The sequence below is a fragment of the Notechis scutatus genome, chromosome 4 (assembly GCF_049901735.1).
Source record: "Notechis scutatus isolate UNSWTSFEM ecotype Mainland chromosome 4, rNotScu1.2, whole genome shotgun sequence".
NCBI classification, from domain to species: domain Eukaryota; kingdom Metazoa; phylum Chordata; class Lepidosauria; order Squamata; family Elapidae; genus Notechis; species Notechis scutatus.
The window spans coordinates 166116671-166136393 of record NC_142012.1 but is presented as its reverse complement, the minus strand read 5'-3'; the positions used below and the strand labels follow the sequence as shown (position 1 = coordinate 166136393).

The 19723-nt window shown below is 46.0% G+C and overlaps 1 protein-coding gene and 1 pseudogene across 1 annotated transcript in view; one reads left to right on the top strand and one right to left on the bottom strand.

The window, feature by feature from the left end:
* The window catches only part of LOC148131025 (maestro heat-like repeat-containing protein family member 7), a 34501-nt gene extending 18045 nt beyond the window's left edge, over positions 1-16456 (top strand). The window contains 8 exon segments of the mRNA XM_087962589.1: positions 3619-3727; positions 7679-7824; positions 8222-8399; positions 9012-9167; positions 10222-10320; positions 12806-12911; positions 15498-15551; positions 16308-16456. Of these exon segments, the coding sequence (XP_087818715.1) occupies positions 3619-3727; positions 7679-7824; positions 8222-8399; positions 9012-9167; positions 10222-10320; positions 12806-12911; positions 15498-15551; positions 16308-16456 (997 nt within the window).
* A 1186-nt stretch (positions 16457-17642) lies between these two features.
* Positions 17643-17717, bottom strand: LOC148131024 (small nucleolar RNA U3; annotated as a pseudogene).
* Between the last annotated feature and the right edge of the window lie 2006 nt (positions 17718-19723).

Genomic DNA, 19723 nt, shown 5'->3' with positions numbered 1-19723 from the left:
CCCACTCAAGTATCAAGGATGCCCCCGTAGAGGCGGTCAACAGCATTAAGTATCTGCAGGTGCAGATAACTTCACAATCTGAACTGGTCTCTCCACACGTGACCTCCTTAGTGAAGCGTTTGCATTTTCTGCGTCGGATGAGGACAGCATCTCTGTTTCCCTCTGTCCTGGCCACTTTTTACAGAGGCACGATGGAGAGCATTTTAACCAAACACCTCCCCATTTGTTTTGGTAGCCACAGCGCCTGATAGAAAGTCCCTACAGGGAGTGGTGAGGACAGTCGAGAACATTATAGGACGTTCACTTCCCATTATTCAGGATGCTGCTTACAAGCGCTATGTGCTTAGACCTCAAAGCATTGTTAGAGACCCCACACACCCCCTTCACAGTCTGGGAGGAGGTTTTGAAGTATTTCTAGCAGGGCTACAAGATTCTGGGACAGCTTTGTTCCCTAGGCCATCCGCCTGGCAAACTCGCAAGATTCATTTCTCTCGCCATGTACATGTGTACATCTGAACTAGACTGTGTTGTTTCTCTGTGTCCTATAATATATGTGGGTATATGCTTAATTTTATTTATTTATTTAGTCATGGTTAGGTAAAGTGTACAGTGGAGGTGGTGACCCTTTGAGAGCTGGATGCAACAGAATTTCATTTTTAATGTATGCCGATTCGTGTACATTCAAAGGGACAATAAAGTTATCCTAAGTCTTCTTAAGTCTAACCTTCCGATCTTGCACTACGGATAATTTAGTTCATTTAGTGAACATTCAGAGTTACAACATCACTCGACAAAAAGTGACTTATGACCATTTCTCACACTTACGACGGTTGCAAAATCCCCATGGTCAAGTTAACAACCAGTTCTCCCAGACTGGTGTGAACTGGCTGAATCCCACCACTGCTTAGGACCGTTTCTCACACTTAACAACCGTTGCAGCATTCTCCATGGTTACCTGATCAAAATTCAGAGGCTTGGCAACTGGCATGCACTTATGATGGTTGCAGCATACGCGAGGGGCATGTGGTTCCCCCTTTGGAGACCACCTGATGAGCAAACAGATCTACAGAGGACGCTATAACCGTCACTCTTCACAATGCTCTGACTCATCTAGAACAGCGGGAGGGCTACGGGAGGATGATTTTTGTAGATTTTAGTTCTGCGTTTAACACAATTCTTCCACATAGACTAGTGTCTAAACTTCTGGACCTTGGGCTTTCTAATTCAATCTGCCTTTGGATTATGTATTTCCTGTCTGGCCGCTCACAGAGGGTCAGATTAGGTCAGTGATGGCTAACCTTTTCAGCTTGGTGTGTCGAAAATCGGGGAAAAGTGTAGCCTTCCTCGGGTCATGTGTCACTTCAAGAAATATCAATAATTTGGTTTATGACGGACTGGGCTGGGGTGATCACACAGGCTGTGGAAACTCGCCTCCCTGGTCTCAGGCTGCAGGTGCAGGATGTGGGGATCGGAAGGCCACCTTACAGGGCTGTGAACCTCATGGATCTCCTTTCCTCCTGTAGCCTTCCTGAGGTAATGAAACTGACAAACCTCAGTTTATGGCGGCTAAAACTGGTTCTCTGCTGCAAAGATCTCGCGGCAGCGGTGACACCACGCCTCCACGCCACAAGCAGGGAGCAGGGATTGGAGCAGAGCACAGGCAGCCTCTAAATGTGCAGGTTTTTCCCACACCCACAGGCGTGTCAGTCAAAGTGCCTCAGCGTGTCACGAGTGACACACGTGTCATAGGTTAGCCATCACTGGATTAGGTCATCATACCTCTTCAGCCCTTATTCTTAACACAGGTACGCCACAGGGTTGCGTGTTGAGTCCCTTACTCTATACTCTTTATGTGCATGACTGCATTCCCACTCACGCTAGTGATACTATTGCTAAATTTGCAGATGATACAACAGTGGTGGGAGATGAGTCTGCCTACCGAGATGAGGTGGACCAGTGGTTGCTTTCGTGGTATGGAGACAACAACTTGGTCCTCAACACCAATAAGACCAAGGAGCTGATAGTGGACTATATAGAAGGAACAGGTCAGACCTCCAGCCTTTGTTTATCCATGGAGACCGAGGGGAGCAAGTGGCCAGTTTTAAGTTTCTGGGTATCACCATCATAAAAGAGGACCTGACCTGGGGGGGCTCACATTGCAGCCCTGGTCAAAAGGGCCCAGCAGAGATTATACCACCTGAGATGTCTCAGGAAACAACAACTGGATGGAAAACTGCTGGTGACCTTCTACCGCTGCACCATAGAGAGTATCTTAACTTACTGCACCTCTGTATGGTTTGCCAATTGCACAGGGGCAGATAGGAAAGCACTCCAGAGGGTGAACATCATTGCCCAGAGGATCCTGGGTTGCCCTCTCCCCTCTTTGGAAGAGCTTTAGAGCTCCTGCTGCCTTAAGAAAGTCCAAAACATTCTCAAAGATCCATCTCATCCTGGGAACCCTTTTTTTAAATTATTCCCATCTGACAGACGGTACAGGATAATAATAAAAACAAGGACAAATAGGCTGGGAAACAGCTTCTATCCCAGGGCAGGAGCTCTGTTGAATTCTACTGTATAGTGCAGTATTGGTGCAGTGTCGGGGGTTTCTGGTTCAAAGTGTGGAGGGTGAAGGATGTGTGTTTGTGTTCATTTTCACAGTCATAAATTGTACACTGGTGTTTGATTTTGTTCTACGAGGTGCAAGGACAATAAAGTAAAGTAAACTAAACTAAAACTAAGTTAAAAACTGCAGGGATTCACTTTAACAACTGCTGGCAAGGAAGGTCGTAAAATGGAGCAAGTGTTTCAGTGGTACAGTCGTTAAGTAAGTGACACGTAGTTGTTAAGCAAATGTGGCTTCCTCATTGGCTGACTTGGTTTGTCAGAAGGTCGCAAAAGGGGATTGTGTGACCCCCACCACGGGACACTGCGACCGTCATAAATATGAATCAGTGGTCAAGCGCCTGAATTTTGATCACGTGATTGCGGGGAGGCTGCAACGGTTGTAGGTGTGAAAAATGATCCTGTCACTTTTTTTCAGTGTCGTTGTAACTTCAAAAAGTGACTAAACGAATGGTGGTAATTCAAGCACTACTTGTATTTACGGTGGTAGGACCGAGGTTTTTTCTGATCTTTATGTGTGATGCAGTGGTAGGATTCTACCGGTTTGGCCCGGTTCACATGAACCGGTAGTAAAAAAAATGCTACCGTTCGATAACAGATAATCAGAGTTGGAAGGGACCTTGGAGGTCATCTAGTCCAACCCCCTGCCCAAGCAGGAGGCCCTACAGCATTTCTGACAGAGGGCAGTTCAGTCTCTTCTTGAAAGCCTCCAGCGATGGCACTCCCACAACTTCCGAGGGCAACTTCTGTTCCGTTGGTTGATTATTCTCCCTGTCAGAAAATTCCTCCTTATTTCCAGGCTGAATCTCTCCTGGTTCAGTTTCCATCCATGATTCCTGGTCTGGCCTTGGAGAGAAAATAGCTTGACCCCCTTCCTCCTCCTCTCTGGGGCAGCCCCTCAAATATTGGAAGGCTGCTCTCCTGTCTCCCCTGGTCCTTCTCTTCCCTCGTAGTTGGAGTTCCCTTGTAGTCCACATTTCTCTTTCCCTACCACAGAGCTATCGTACGAAATGAAGGGTGTGAACACATGCTGCCCTACCTCATGACGATTTTGGACAGCAGGGAAAGCACCGTGCATATAATCGCGATGACGTTTTTGGTGGAGGTAAGGACTTTGGCCGGAGGAGAACATTTGGTTCTGTCAGAATGGAACAGGAATAGGAACAGGGAATAGGAATAGGAATAGGAATAGGAATAGGATAGGATAGGATAGGATAGGATAGGATAGGATAGGATAGGATAGGATGCAGAAAATGAATACAATAGAACAGAATGGAGAAAATGAATAGAATAGAATAGAATAGAATAGAATAGAATAGAATAGAATAGAATAGAACAGAACAGAACAGAACAGAACAGAATAGAATAGAATAGAATAGAATAGAATAAATATTGGAACGAAGAATAGAACAGAACAGAAAGAAATAGAATAGAGTAGAATAGAATAGAATAGAATAGAACATAACAGAACAGAAATAGAATAGAATAGAATAGAATAGAATAGAATAGAATAGAATAGAATAGAATAGAATAGAATAGAATAAGAAGAAGAGAAGAGAAGAGAAGAGAAGAGAAGAGAAGAGAAGAGAAGAGAAGAGAAGAGAAATGAGTAGAGTAGAATGGAATGGAATGGAATGGAATAGAATAGAATAGAATAGAATAGAATAGAATAGAATAGAATAGAATAGAATATTGGAACAAAGAATAGAATAGAAAATAGAATAGAATAGAAAATAGAATGGAATAGAATGGAAAATAGAATAGAATAAAAAATAGAATAGAATAAACATAACAGAACAGAATAGAAGGAATAGAACAGAACAGAACAGAAATAGAATAGAGTAGAATAGAATAGAATAGAACATAATAGAATAGAATAGAATAGAATAGAATAGAATAGAATAGAATAGAATAGAATAGAATAGAATAGAATAGAATAGAATAGAAAATAGAATAGAATAAACAGAATAGAAGGAATAGAATAGAATAGAACAGAATAGAATAGAACAGAACAGAATAGAATAGAAAATAGAATAGAATAGAATTCTTTACAGGCCAAGCAGGATTGGACACTCTTTGGTGCATATGCTCTCAGTGTACATAAGAAAAAATAAAATACATTCATCAAGAATCATAAGATACAATATCACTAATCATAGGTTACTAATAAGCTATTGAATCATGCTAGGGAACAAATAAAACAATATAAATTGTAAAGATACAAACAACACGGTTATAGCCATAAGTGGAAAGAGATAGATACTAGGAAGGATAAGAATAATAATAATAATGCAGACTTACTAGATAGTTGGACAGTCTTGTGGGAATTATTTGTTTAGCAGAGTGATGGTATTGGGGGAAAACCTGTCCTTGTGTCTAGTTGTTCTGGTGTGCAGGGCTCTATAGCCTCGTTTTGAGGGAAGGAGTTGAAACAGTTTATGTCCGGGATGTGAGGGGACTGTAAATATTTTCACAGCCCTCTTTTTGACTCGTGCAGTGTACAGGTCCTCCATGGAAGGCAGGTGGGTACTAATTGTTTTTTCTGCAGTCCTAATTACTCTCTGGAGTCTGTGTCTGTCCTGTTGGGTTGCAGAGCCAAACCAGACAGTTATGGAGGTGCAGATGACAGACTCAATCATTCCTCTGTAGAATTTACAGATTCAGATTAACAGAGTTGGAAGGGACCTTGTAGGTCAGGGGTGGGCAAACTTTTGGCTCGGGGCCGCATTGACTTTTAAAATTTGACAGACGGGCCGGGTCAGCACAAGATTTTTGGGAATCGCCCCCACCCTTCCCCTCTTTCTCCTCCTTCCTCCCCTCGGAGGCCCCTGAGTCAGGAGTTGCTACCGCTGGCGCGGCTCAAGACGGCTCCAGTCCTGCGTTGCCTCGGGAAGGGAAAGGCAAAAAGGAAGAGCCGCGGCGGTGCTTTGCAACGGAGCAGCGGCACTGGAGGCTCAGGCTCAGCGGCTCCTGGTTTTGCCTTTCCTTCCCAAGGCAACGCGGGACTGGAGCCGCACGGAGCTGCGCCGGCGGTAGCAACTCCTGACAGCCCCAGCCGACACCTGAGCGGAGCCCGGGCGAAACTGCCTGTTGCTGCTGCCAGAGCACCGCCGGGTCGCCTCCTCCAAGCAGCCTGCCCGCCCACCGGCTTCCCCTCTGCCGCATGCAGTCGGCGCAGGCGCGAGCGCCCGCGAGTTAAAAGGAAGCCGAAAGTTGCTGGGAAGTTGCTCGGTGCTGGGAGCAGCCTTTTTAAAGTGCCGCCCGAACAAAGTTTAAGCAGCCCGCCCACCTGCCGGGCGGAACCCTTCCTGCTCCTAGGCGGAAGACGCTCCAGCCTGCAAACTTTGCCTTTGCAAAGTTTAAGCCTGGAAGCCCCGGAAACTGAGCAACTTCCCAGCAACTTTCGGCTTCGTTTAACTTGCGGGCGCCGCGCCTTGCCCCGAGCCGTACGGGCGGAGGGGAAGCCTGGAGCGCCGCCGGTCACCTCCTCCAAGCAGCCTGCCTGCCCGCCCACCAGCCGGGCTTCCCTCCGCCGCACGGCTCGGGGCCAGGCGCGAGCGCCCGCGAGTTAAAAGGGAAGCCGAAAGTTGCTGAAGTTGCTCGGTGCTGGGAGCAGGCTTTAAAGTGCCGCCCGAGCAGGACCGCCGAGCCGGGAAACGGGCACTAAGGCAGGGCAAGGCTCCACCAGCAGCAGCCTAGCTTTAGGTGGCTCCAAGCAGCTCGCCCGCCTGCCGGGTGGAACCCTTCCCGCTCCTCGGCAGGAAGACGCTCCAGCCGGCAAGCTTTGCCTTTGCTAAGTTTAAGCCTGGAAGCCCGGAAAAAAAGGGGGATCGGTGGGGACGACTCACCTTTGGAGAGGTCGCACTCGAAGGTGATTTCGAACTCCCAGCCGAGGCCTTTGCAAATTTCTTTTCTTTCCTACCCCTAGATCGCTCCGCACTGTTTTGCAGCTTTGGGGGCCACGCGGCACAGAGCAATAGGCCACGCCCAGCGATTTTTTTCAGGGCGGGCCAGATTGGACAGACCAATGGCAGTGATTTTTTTCAGGGGCGGGCCGCATTGGACAGACCAACAGGCCGGATGTGGCCCGCGGGCCGTAGTTTGCCCACCCTGTTGTAGGTCATCTAGTCCAACCCCGTCTGTATCAGCAGCTCCTTGGGCAGTTTGAGCTTCCTGAGTTGGCGCAGAAAGAACATTCTTTGTTGGGCTTTTTTGATGACGTTTTTGATGTTTAGTGTCTATTTTAGCTCTTGGGATATGATGGAACAGTGGTGGCTAACCTTTTTGGGCTCCTGTGCTGATAATTGCATGCATGCTTGCCTGCTCATGCTGGCATGTCATCCCCCAGAAGGCAATGTGCGCGGTGGGGCCCATTCCTCCTGCGCACGCGTGTGCAACCCACGTGGCCTGCGTCATGCACTTCTGCGCACATTCTCCTGAACACTGCCGCATCCCCGCACATGCGTACCAGATACCCAACAATCAGCTATCAGGCGGGAGGCAGCGCGCGCAAGCACAGTAGACCTTTTTTGGGTGAGTGCTTGCATGTCGGCACTAATGGCTGTGCGTGCTACTTCCAGCACATATGCCATAGGTTCGCCACCACGGAAAGTTGGACTGGAAGACTTCCAAGATCCCTTCTGACGCTGTTATTCTGTTCAAGCTTTAGAAAGGGTGGTGTAAGGCATCCAGAAAGCATCCATGATATCAATCACTCCGAGACATTTTCTCTCCAATTGATTTATTAAGGAACAGATCTGGCATGTCAAAGGCAATTTCCCAAAGTGAAATTATTTTCACGGGTTACACAGAATCCCCCTTCTCTCCTCCCACTTCTACGCTTCATAAATCACGAGAACCAATTAACTGCAACTGGAATTTCTTAATCCGACATACAGAATAACCTTGAACTTTTCAACTCCTCCACCCCCTCCCCCTTCCATGAAATGTGACAGCTGAATTTTAAAGCTGACAGGCGGTGCAGGGTTTTGATCCTGCATCCTTGATGTTGCCTTCAAGACCTTGGGGGGGTTCGTCTTTGCTTTTCCTATTCCAGCTTCTTCAGCACAAGACCGTCCGTGTGGGCCTGGAAGAAGTCATCATCCAGTATCTCCGCAAGCACTTGAACGCCAACCAATTCCAGCTCCGATCTCTGGCCTTGGATGGCCTGGTCTCCCTCAGCACTCGTCCAGAGAAGGTGTGGTAGAACGTGGTCTGGATTCCCAGGGGGGAGGGGTTGCACGCTGGAGGATCAAGAGAGCAGCAGCATCTAGATATGTGATGGCGATCATGGCACGCGTACCGCAGGGCCATTTGTGCGGGGCACACGAGTCCCAGGCAAACTTACCTCACTGCGCATGCACGCACATCACAGCTAATTTTCGGGCCTTTTTCGGGCTCCCAGAGGCTTGAGGGAAGCCTCTGCAGCCTTTGGAGGCTGAAAAACAGGCCCGTTTCATCACTTCTTGTATTTCCAGAAATACCGGAAGTGATGAAACGGGCCTCCAAGGGTTCCATCTACACCTTTGTATTTTTTTTTTATTTTTGGATTCTCCTCCTTAGCGGATGGATTCCTGACTCATCCTTTTCTGCCTTCCAGGTGAGTAAAAGTGGTTCCCGCCTTGCCAGACATCTTGGCCAGGTTAAAAGATGTGAATCGAAAAATCAACGTGAAGGCCCTCAAACTTCTTCCCTGTCTCCTGAAGTGTTTGAGCCAAGAGGAAGCGAACGTGGTGGCTTTGGAGGTGGCCTTTAGAATACTCCCTCTTTTCGACGACGTAAGTTGGACCGGCGACTGGACATCTCCACCTACCAAAGGGTGCAGGATTTGGGGTCAAAGGGGAAAATGGACATCCTTGGTGTTGCGGTCTAGACTCCGGTTTTTTTTCCCCTCAGGATGGTCCTTTTGCCACTTTTGAAGTTTCCTTCCTAATCAGGAGGTTGGACGGGCAAAATTCTAACTGGAGAGCCTGATTGATGATTCTGGGCTATGGATTTGTCCCATTGGAGAATATGAATTATGATACACACAGGGGGCGGGAGGAAAACCAGGGTCCAGGGTGACAAGGAATGATGTTCCTCAGAGTTGGCTGCACCCAGGCAGTGCTGGCATGTCTACTCCTAATAAATCTTCTTTAAGTCTTGAAAATTTGGCTAGAAACTCATGATTTAAATGGGGGTCACTGCCGGAATCCTGACAGGTGGCAAGAAAGGTTGTCAAATGGGGCTGGGAATAGAATAGAATAACAGAGTTGGAAAGGACGTCGGAGGTCTTCTAGTCCAACTGGGAACTTTTTAAGCAACCGTCTCACTTAGCCGTGTAAATTTTGGGGCTCCGTTGTGGTCGTAAGTCAAATGCTGCCCGCATTGACGTCTCCTGCTTCTTACAGGCTTCCAACAAGGTGAGGCTGGCCGCTGTGTCCACCTTCTCCTCCCTCTTCGACTTCATCAAGAGGAGAGCCAAGGATCAGATGAGGGACATCGCCTTCCAAAGCTTGGTGCCGCTGCTGATCCACCTGCACGACGAAAGCATCCTGGTCTCCCAGGTAGGGCGACGCCGAAGACAAGCCGGGTTTTCAAGAAACGGAGGTTTCTGGGTTGCACGATCCGTCGTTGAATCTCACCGCAGGGTAGACAGCAAGAGCAGAACCAGCCCAATGCAGGAGGTCCGTGATTTAAGACCTCAGTGGAGCCCAACATTTCTGTTTGTCAAGGATCTCGTAGTCGTTGCCCTCTTCTTCCTTCTCTTCCTCCACAAACCCTCCTCCCTTCTAGTGTTGATGATGTTTCCTTGTTGGGTCATGAAACGTCTGTAGGAAAACAACCAAGCACAGAGAGCACCAAGGAGCCCACAGTCCTTTTCTTCTTCCTCCTCCTCTTCCTCTTCTTCTCCTTTTCCTTCTTCTTCTTTGTCTTTTTCTTCTTGTCCTTCTTCTTCTTGTCCTTCTCCTCCTCCTCCTCCTCCTCCTCCTCCTCTGTCTCTTTCTCCTCCTTCGTCTCTTTCTTCTTCTTCTTCTTCTTCTTCTTCTTCTTCTTCTTCTTCTTCTTCTTCTTCTTCTTCTTCTTCTTCTTCTTCTTCTTCTTCTTCTTCTTCTTCTTCTTCTTCTTCTTCTTCTTCTTCTCCTCCTCCTCCTCCTCCTCCTCCTCCTCCTCCTTCCTCCTCCTCCTCCTCCTCCTCCTCCTCCTCCTCCTCATTCTCCTCCTCCTCCTCTTCCTCCTCCTCCTCCTCCTCCTCCTCCTCCTCCTCCTCCTCCTCCTTTGTCCCTGCAAACCCTCCTCCCTTCTAACACTGATGAAGTGACTTAGTTGGGTCATGAAACATCTGCAAGAAAACCACAAAGCTCAGAGATGACCCCACATTACTCCTACTACTACTACTACTCCCTCCTCCTCCCCTTCTCTCCAAACCCTCCTCCCTTCTAGCACTGATGAAGTTACTTAGTTGGGTCATGAAACGTCTGCAAGATAACAACCAAGCACCAAGAGCACCAAGGACCCCAGAGTGACATCGAGCTGGCCACACCCGCTGGTCACGCCATGCCCCCCCCAAGGTCAAACACAACCCTGATGTGGCCCTCAAGAAATCCCTTCCTTCTGCAGGCCAGCTTGGCGGCTCTAAAGAGAATTGACAAGTTTCTGAAGTCCTTCCTTCAATTTTCCATCGTTGAAAGCGACCACTGGAATTACTGCAGGTGGCTGGTGAGTAAATCCCTCTTGCAGCCGTCTCAGAGAATTCATCCAGTGTACGGGGGGATCCTCGACTCACGGCTGCAATGCAGCCCAAAATTGGCCTTGATCGGCAATTAGTAAATGCACGTCCTCTGTTTTTTTTTTAAATGTAACGCTGTATAATACACACAGACACACACAGACACACCCACACTATGTTTCCCCGAAAATATGGCCTACCCTGAAAACAAGCCCTAGTCTGAATTTTTTGGGATATATATATATGTTATGTCTCACCTGTGCCCACGAGGTGAGAGTCCAAGTTTCCAAAGGAATATAAACAAGCAGACAAGACCAGTAACGACAGGGTTAAATTCCTTTGGCTGGAGAAGTCCTTGGCAGTCTCCCACAAGCTGCCTGCCAAGTCCGATTAATAAAGCAAGAACATAAATCACAGGCAAACGCCACACACAGAATTTGTCGAAGCTTCTATCCCAAATTAACAAGTTGTTCCGAGTGAGAATCCAGAGCTAACACACCCACTTTTATTCCCTGAGGGGCGTGTCAGTCTCTAATCTCAGTCCCTGATTTGTCCTTTTCTTCTGCGTTGCATCTCACATCTATGCCTGCGTCTTTGCCTCGCATCAAACCAACATTCCTCAGTTTGATCCTCAGCCAGAGGCTCCACTACGCTCTCCTGATTATCTGCCAACACCTGAGGCACAACCGGGGAGGAAGGTCCTGGGGAGGAAGACAATTCCAAATCCTCCAGCAAAGCAGGCTCAAACCTCAGAGCCAAATCCTCCTCTTCCTCATGGCTCAAGTCTGTGTCTCCAGCAAAGCAGGCTCAAACCTAAGGCCAAATCCTCCTCTTCCTCATTGCTCAAGTCTGTGTCTTCTAACAGAGCAGGCTCAAACCTCCGAGTCACATCATATATATATATATGGATAGATAGATAGATAGATAGATAGATAGATAGATAGATAGATAGATAGATAGATAGATAGATAGATAGATAGATTCCTTATGTGTCCAATCATACTTGGCCAATAAAGTATTCTAGATAGATAGACAGACAGACAGACAGACAGACAGACAGACAGACAGACAGACAGACAGAAAGATAGATAGATAGATAGATAGATAGATAGATAGATAGATAGATAGATAGGTAGGTAGGTGCATATAGATATATACAGAGATAGATACACACACACGTGTATATCTATATCTATCTATCATCTATCTATCTATCTATAGTGACCCTGTGGCATTGCAACTGTCATAAATGTGAGTCGACTGTCAATCACCTGACTACATATCACGTGACCATGGGAATGTCAACTCATCAAATATTTCTATGGTCTTTTTAGAGTTGCCAACAGAAAGGGAGGGGGAGCAGTGCGACAGCTTGCAAACTGAAACTGTATTCCATAAATGTTTTCAAAGATAGCAACTAGGTGCAAAATTCTGCCGTGCAAAATTCTAACTGGAGAGCCTGATTGATGACTCTGGGCTAGGGATGTGTCCCATTGGAGAATATGAATTATGATACACCCAGAGGGTTGGGGGGAAACCAGGGTCAAGGGTGACAGTGAATTATGTGTCTCAGAGTCAGCTGCACCCAGGCAGTGCCAACATGTTAACTCCCAATAAATCCTCATGATTCAATTGGGGTAACTGCCGGAATCCTGACAGCGGATGTTGCAATGGTCAGAAGTGCGAAAAACAATCTTGTGTCCCTTTTGTTCAGTGGCATTGTAACTTTGAACGGTCACTAAATAAACTGTTGGAAGTCGTGGACTGCCTGCAATTGAATGACAGAACAACTGAATAGCAAAGTCAGAAGGGACCTAGGAGGTCTTCTAGCCCAACTTCGTGCTCAAGCAGTAAACCCTACCACAGATGTTGGACAACCTTTTGTCTGAAGTGCTGTAGGGTTTCCTGCCTAGGCAGGGGGTTGGATTAGAAGACCTCCAAGGTCCCTTCTGACTCTGTTCTTCTATTCTATTCTATTCTATTCTATTCTATTCTATTCTACTCTACTCTACTCTACTCTACTCTACTCTACTCTACTCTACTCTACTCTATTCCATTCCATTCCATTCCACTCCACTCCATTCCATTCTATTCTATTTTCTATTCTATTCCTATCCCATCCTCCTCTATTCTATTCTTCATTTCAATATTTATTCTTTTCTATTCTATTTTCTATTCTATTCTATTCTTATTCCTACATTCTATTCTATTCTTTCATTTCAATATTTATTCTATTCTCTTCTATTTTCTATTCTATTCTATTCTATTTTCTATTCTATTCTATTCTATTTTCTATTCTTCATCCAATATCTATTCTATTCTATTCTATTCTATTCTATTCTATTCTATTCTATTCTATTCTATTCTATTCTATTTTGGAAAAACGGTTCTCCAATCTTTTCTTAAAGACCTCCAGGGTTGGAGAAGACATCCCATCACTCACAACCTCTTTTTCCTTTTGATTCTGCTTGCTAGTTGAGAAGGTACCGGGACCAAGGAGAAAGTATCTTCATGGACCAAGCGTTTGCTTTTCTGGATAACCCCCGGCCGTCACTGCAGGAAGCAGCCATCAAACTCTTAGGTAAGCACGATGGCTGTTATGGGGGAGCCCAACCTGGATCATTGTGGCTGGAGGCCGGACAAAGAGGCTGGGAGATCTCTCTACCTGTTTGATACAGGTACAGATTAACAGAGTTGGAAGGGACCTTGTAGGTCATATTTAACTATATCTTTCCCAAGATCATGGAGCACCAGGGAACTGCCTGAGGACTGGAAAAGAACTGATGTAGTTCCCATCCTTAATAAAGGAGAAAAAATAGATCCAGGAAACCACAGACCAATCAGCCTAACATCAATACCTGGGAAGATACTGGAAAAGATAATCAAGCCACGAATCAGCGAGCACCTCGAAGCAAACAAAGTAATAACCAAAAGCCAACATGGGTTTGTTAAAAACAGATCATGCCAGAGTAATCTTATTGCATTCTTTGACAAAGTGACAAAATTGGTGGACCAGAGGAATGCTGTCGATATAATTTACTTGGACTTCCATAAGGCATTTGACAAAGTAGACCATGACCCGCTACTAGATAACGTAGACAAATGTGAATTGGATAGCATCCCCACCAGGTGGATTCATCCACTGGCTGACCAACCGCACTCACTCAACGTGTAGCCCTCAAGGGAACTGCATCTACGTGGAGGGAAGTATGCAGTGGGGTACCCCAAGCCTCTGTTTTAGGCCCAGGACTCTTCAACGTCTTCATCAACGGCTTGGACAAGGGAATAGATGGGGAACTCATCAAATTTGCAGATGACACCAAGCTGGCAGGAATAGCCAACACTCCAGAAGATAAAGGCTTAAGATACAGAAGGATCTGGACATTGGATGCTATCTAACAAAATGAAATTCAACGGTGAAAAAAGTCAGATCTCTACATTTAGGCAAGAAAAACAAAATGCACAGGTGTAGTGTAAGTGATACCTGGCTCAATAATAGCAACTGAGAGAGGGATCTTGGAGTCTTAGTGGACAATTATTTAAATCTGAGCCAGCCCTGTGCTGCAGCTGCCAAAAAAGCCAACCCAGTTCTAGGCTGCACCAACAGACGGATAGAATCAAGATCACGCGAAGTGTTAATGCCACTTTGTAAGGCCTTGGTAAGGCCACACTTGGGATACTGCGTCCAGTTTTGGTGGCCAGGATGTAAAAAAAAGAAGTTGAGACTCTAGAAAGAGTGCAGAGAAGAGCAACAAAGAGGATTAGGGGCCTGGAGGCTAAAATGTATAAGGAACTATTGCTGGAATTGGGTCTGTCTAGTTTAATGAAAAGATGGACTCAGGAAGACATGATAGCAGTCTTCCAATATCTCAGGGGCTGCCACAAAGAAGAGGCAGTCAAGCTATTCTCCAAAGCACCTGAAGGCAGGACAAGAAAGAATAGATGGAAACTAATCAAGGAGAGAAGCAACCTGGAATGAAGGGAGAAATTTCCTGAGACCGATTAACCAGTGGAACGATTTGCCTCCAGAAGTCGTAAATGCTCCGACACTGGAAGTTCTTAAGAAGAGATTGGATAACCATTTGTCTGAGATGCATTAGGGTTTCCTGCCTAAGCGGGGGGGTTGGGCTAGAAGACCTCCAAGTTCCCTGTCATGCCCTTGTTGGAGTCTGATTCTGAGGGGAGATTGAGCAGCTGACAGGGAGTGGGAGTGTGGCTCCAGTGGGTGTGGAAGACGCAGGGAAAGGGCACAGTCCATTCAGAGGCATTCAGAGGAAGACCCAGGGCTACCCCTCTTCATCCTATGGCATGCAGGGAGAAACAGAGAAGGGAGCAACATGGTTTATGGGGGAGGAAAGGGCCCTGATCCCCTTCATTTGCTGCAGCTGGGAGAACAGGATATAAATGGGGTGTTTGCACACAGCTCCTTGCTGGAAGCAAAGCATGCATTATCTTTGTCGAGGCTTATCTGGGTTTTGGCTGCGTTGGCTGTGGTTGCTGCGTTATCTTGTGGAAGTCTGCAATTTATCATCCTGGCCTGCCGTGTCAATTACTTCAGCGTGGTTTGTGTTGGTTTTTTAAAATTTCTAATTATCTTTACTTTGGATTCGGACTGCGTTTCTGCCCTTCGTAGACTCTTTTTGGAAGAGTTTGATCTCCAGCCGAGGATAATTGGACACTGGGGGGCAAGTTGGAGGTGTTAAAGGGACTTTACCTATTTTTGTGACTTCGTTATTTTTGTGCCACGCCCCTTTGGGTCATCACAGTCCCTTCCAACTCTGTTATTCTGTTCTTGTCTTGGAATTGGTGTCCTTCTGCAGGGCAACCATTTTGGGAGAGTGGCCCCTGGCGCTGTAAGTTTGCTGACCCAACTTTTAATCCAACCTGGAAGAAATCCAGCAATGATTATTTTCCTCCTCTGAACTGTTTTAAAGAAGGGATTGCCAACTTCAGCAATTTTATGAGGCGTGGACTTCAACTCCCAGAATACCCCAATTCAACAGAAGCTGGCTGGGGAATTCTGGGAGTTGAAGTCTGTCCGTCGTAAAGTGGCTTATGGGTTGACAGATATGGGTCTAATATCCACCTTCGTTTAGACAACCTGGCTTGGCCTTCGCAGAGTGACCAGTCTTGGTGGTCAGCAACATCCTGGGTGTTTCTTTTTCAGAGATCATTTCCCAGGAGACAAATCACAAATCGACGGTCAACGCCATTGCTACAGGTGAGCCCCCCCCAAAAAGGTAACAGGGATGAGCATCCCCGTGGCCGCGTTGTGGGATTATGGCTTCTTTCTGAAGGTCAGTGGATGGAGAGGGGGGCAAAGAGGTCTCACGGGGCTTTATGGTTGGCTGGTCAACTTAGGTGTCAGTCCTGGGATGTCCTGATGTGTCTCTAATTAGCCTTTTGAGATCAGGTGAAGTCAGGTGCCAGCAATTTGCTGGTGAACGGAGGTAATATTTAAATCCTCCTTCTTCGTGGATATTAATGGTAGATAACTTCCTCCCCTTTTTCCTCCTCTTCCTCTTCTTCTATTTCTTCTTCTCCTTCTCTTCTCTTCCTCCTTCTCCTTCTCTTTCCCCTTCCCCTTCTCCGTCTTCTCCTCTTTCCCCTTCCCTTCTTTCTCCTTCTCTTTCCCTTTCCCTTGCTCCTTCTCTTCCTCTTTTTCCTTCTTTTCTTTCTCCTTCTCTTTCCCCTTCTTCTCTTTTTCATTCTCCTTTTCCTTTCCTTTCTCCTTCTCTATCCCCTTTTCCTTCTTCTCTTTCTTTCTCCTCCTTTTTCTTCTCCTTTTCCCCTTCTCTTTCTCCTTCTCCTTTCCCCCCTCTTCCCTTTCCTCTGCTCCTTTCTCCTTTCTCCTCCTTCGCTTTCCCCTTCTCTTTCTTTTCCCCCTCCTTCCCTTTCTCCTTGTCCTCTTTCTCCTTCTCTTCCACCACTTTGTCCTCCTCCTCCTCTTCTTCCTCCTCTTTCCTCCCACTCCTAGTGATGAACCTTGCAACCGTGGAAACAAAACCTTCCAACATTTGCTTGGTGGCCTCCGAGATCGTGGAGAATGTGACTTTTCAGGAGTCTACTTCAGAGAACCTGCTGGAGAGGTGGTTTGACAGAATAACCATGATCTGCAGAAGATGAACAGCTTTTCTGGGGAACAGAGAAAAGGTAACATGCCCTTCCCCCCAAAATTAAGCCAAAGGAAACCCAGAGGGCCTGTAGTAAGCTGTAGGAGAGATGACAAGTTCCCTTCCCTCTCACAGTTATTGTTGAAGTAACAGATAATCAGCATTGGAAGGGACCTTGTAGATCATCTAGTCCAACCCCCTGCTCAAGCAGGAGACCTACACCATTTCTGACCAGTCTCTTCTTGAAATCCTCCAGGGATGAAACTCCCACAACTTCTGAGGGCAACTTCTGTTCCATGGGTTGATTGTTCTCACTGTCAGGAAATTCCTCCTTATTTCCAGGTTGAATCTCTCCTTGTTCAGTTTCCATCCATGATTCCTTGTCTGGCCTTTGGGTGCCTTGGAGAATAGCTTGACCCCCTTCCTCCTCTCTGGGGCAGCCCCTCAAATATTGGAAGATGCTCTCCTGTCTCCCCTGGTCCTTCTCTTCCCTAGACCAGCCAGGCCCAGTTCCTGCAACCGTCTGTCGTATGTTTGAGTCTCCAGTCCCCTCATCATCTTGGTTGCTCTTCTCTGCACTCTTTCTAGAGTCTCAACATCTTTTTTTATAGTGTGGTGACCAAAACTGGATGCAGTACTCTAGGTGTGGTCTTACTAAGGCTTTATAGTACACACGTGGTTGGGGGAAAAAATGATAAAGCAACATAGACTTGAAACCTGAAATATTTCTATTAGGGATGGTACCTGAATGCTATAGCAAAGCAAACATATATTCAATTATCCAGGTATTAACTGCAGCTAGAATTATATTTGTTCAGAATTGGAAAAGCGAAAAAAAATTCCGACAGAGAGGGAAAAGTGATTGAGAAAAGCATTAGAATGTGCAGAGGTGAATAGATTAACACTGGCAATTATAGAAAAAAAAAGAAATTGAATATTATACGGCATGGGGTTTATTTTATCAATGGTTGGAAATGAAAGCAAGTTAAAATTGAGTCAATGAATACACAGAGAAATAAGTTCAGGTGGTTAAAAAGATAATAGACGCAAGAGATAATGGCTTATAAAGGAAATGTGATGATTCTTATATTGGTAAGAAAGTATTAATTATAATTGTCAGCACAAGATATATGGACCCAGTCAATAAAGATGGATTTGTTGTAACATAAAATAAAAAAATTATGGAAAAAAAAGGGGGGGGGAGAAAGCCTTCAGTGTTTGAGTGCATTTCTTTAGTTGGATACTATAGAAATGATTCCTGAAAGTAACTCCTTGTTTCTATCGCCAGTTGCCCGGATCTTGAATCATGAACTTCGCGGACAGCTGGATATTTTGAACTGAAGGAAAATTTCTCAGCGCGTCTCAAATCGGCGGCCTCCACCTCTCCATCAGCAGAATCGAAGACACAGATTGTAGAAGTTGGTCGCTGAGGATCTACCAGTTGGATTCCTGTTGAGAATTTGGTCTCTCTTGTCGTTCCCTTCCCCGTAATACCTTAAAGCTTTTCCATTTTGTTTTTCTCCTGAGAATTTCAGGGTAAAACGAGTCCAGTCCGAAGGATTGGGATTCAGTTAGATACATCGCTCCATTTTTCCTGATCGTTTTTATACAACGGCCTCTTGGGACTCCTCCCAATCAGGGAAAAGGAACACCTTGCCTTTGGATTTGAGAGTGGAATTATTACGCTTATTATTATTATTATTTTTGTAGCACAATTTTCCCATCCCGCCTTCCAAGATAGGAAGCCGAGGAAAAATGCACACATCATGAAATGAAATAAAATTACCATTTGAAAAGACGGGTTTCGTCCTTTTGGCGATTTATGGCCATGTTGCTTTAGCTACCCTAAAAGTTTGAGACGGGGAGGGTATTAAAAAAAGAGAGGTGGCTTCTCTGATTTTTTTCCCCCCTCCCAACAATTATCATTTACTGGGAGAACAAAATACAGTTCGTTTGTTGGTTTATTTGCTTGTCTTTTGCAAACAAACAAAAAAAAAACACCTCAAGGTGTTTTAATGGATCGCCTATTTCAATGGATCAAAGCTTCGTGTCATGCCCTTGTTGGAGTTCGGATTCTGAGGGGAGGTGGAGCAGCTGACAGGGAGTGGGAGTGTGGCTCTGGTGGCTGTGGAGGAAACTGGGGAAGGGCACAGTCCGGCTGGGCATTCAGAGGAAAACCCAGGCCCACCCCCCTCTGCATCCTAGGGCACACAAGGAGGAACGGAGAAGGGAGCAACATGTCTTACAGGAGGGGAAAGGGCCCTGATCCCCTTCATGGGCTGCAGCTGGGAAGACTGTTTAAAAGGGCAAACTGCGCATGGCAAAGTTGCTGGAAGCAAAGTGTGCATTTTCTTGGTGGAGGCTTATCTAGGTTTTGGCAGTCCCTCCCAACTGTGGGTGCTGCGTTATCTTTTGGGAGTCTGCAATTTATCATTCTGGCCTGTCGTGTTAATTACTTCAGTGTGGTTTGTGTTGTTGTTTTTATTTCTAATTATCTTTACTTTGGGTTCGGATTGCATTTCTTCCCTTCGTAGACTGTTTTTCGGAAGACTTTGATCTCCAGCCGAGGATAACTGGACATCAGGGGCCAAGTTGGAGGCATTAAAGGGAATTTATCTACTTTGGTGACTTTGTTATTTTTGTGCAACACCCCGGGTCATCACACTTAGCATGTAAAGAGCATAGGTAATGTTTGAGCGTTTGTAACATAACAAATTACAATTCGCTACAATTTGCAATTGTAACATAATTGATAATGTATGTTTGTAAGATACTGCTTGAGCCAGGGGTTGGACCAGAAGACCTCCAAGGTTGGACTAGAAGACCTTCAAAGTCCCTTCCAGCTCTATTCTATTCCAAATTCTGAATGAATTTCAGATATTTGTGGGAGCTTCATCACTGGAGGCTTTCAAGTTGAGATTGGGCTGCCATTTGTCAGAAATGGTGTAGGGTCTCCAACTTGGGCGGGGGGTTGGACTAGATGACCTACAAGGTCCCTTCCAGCTCTGTTAATCTGCAATCTATTTTGCATATGTCACTCTGTAGCCCAAGCGAAATCCCTTAGCTTTCAAAATAGATAGCAACGGTGATCAACAGACCCACAATTCTGCAATCAAGCTGCTGTTCCTGGCTTGTTTTGCCATTTGCCACATTCACTGGGCCTTTATCATGGTTTGTTTGGCTTCCGTGTCATTCACAGATCTGAATATTTGTATTTTCCTGTTTTGGGATTCTCATCAGCTTGTGCAGCGGAACAAGCAGGATAAATAAAGTGAGAGAG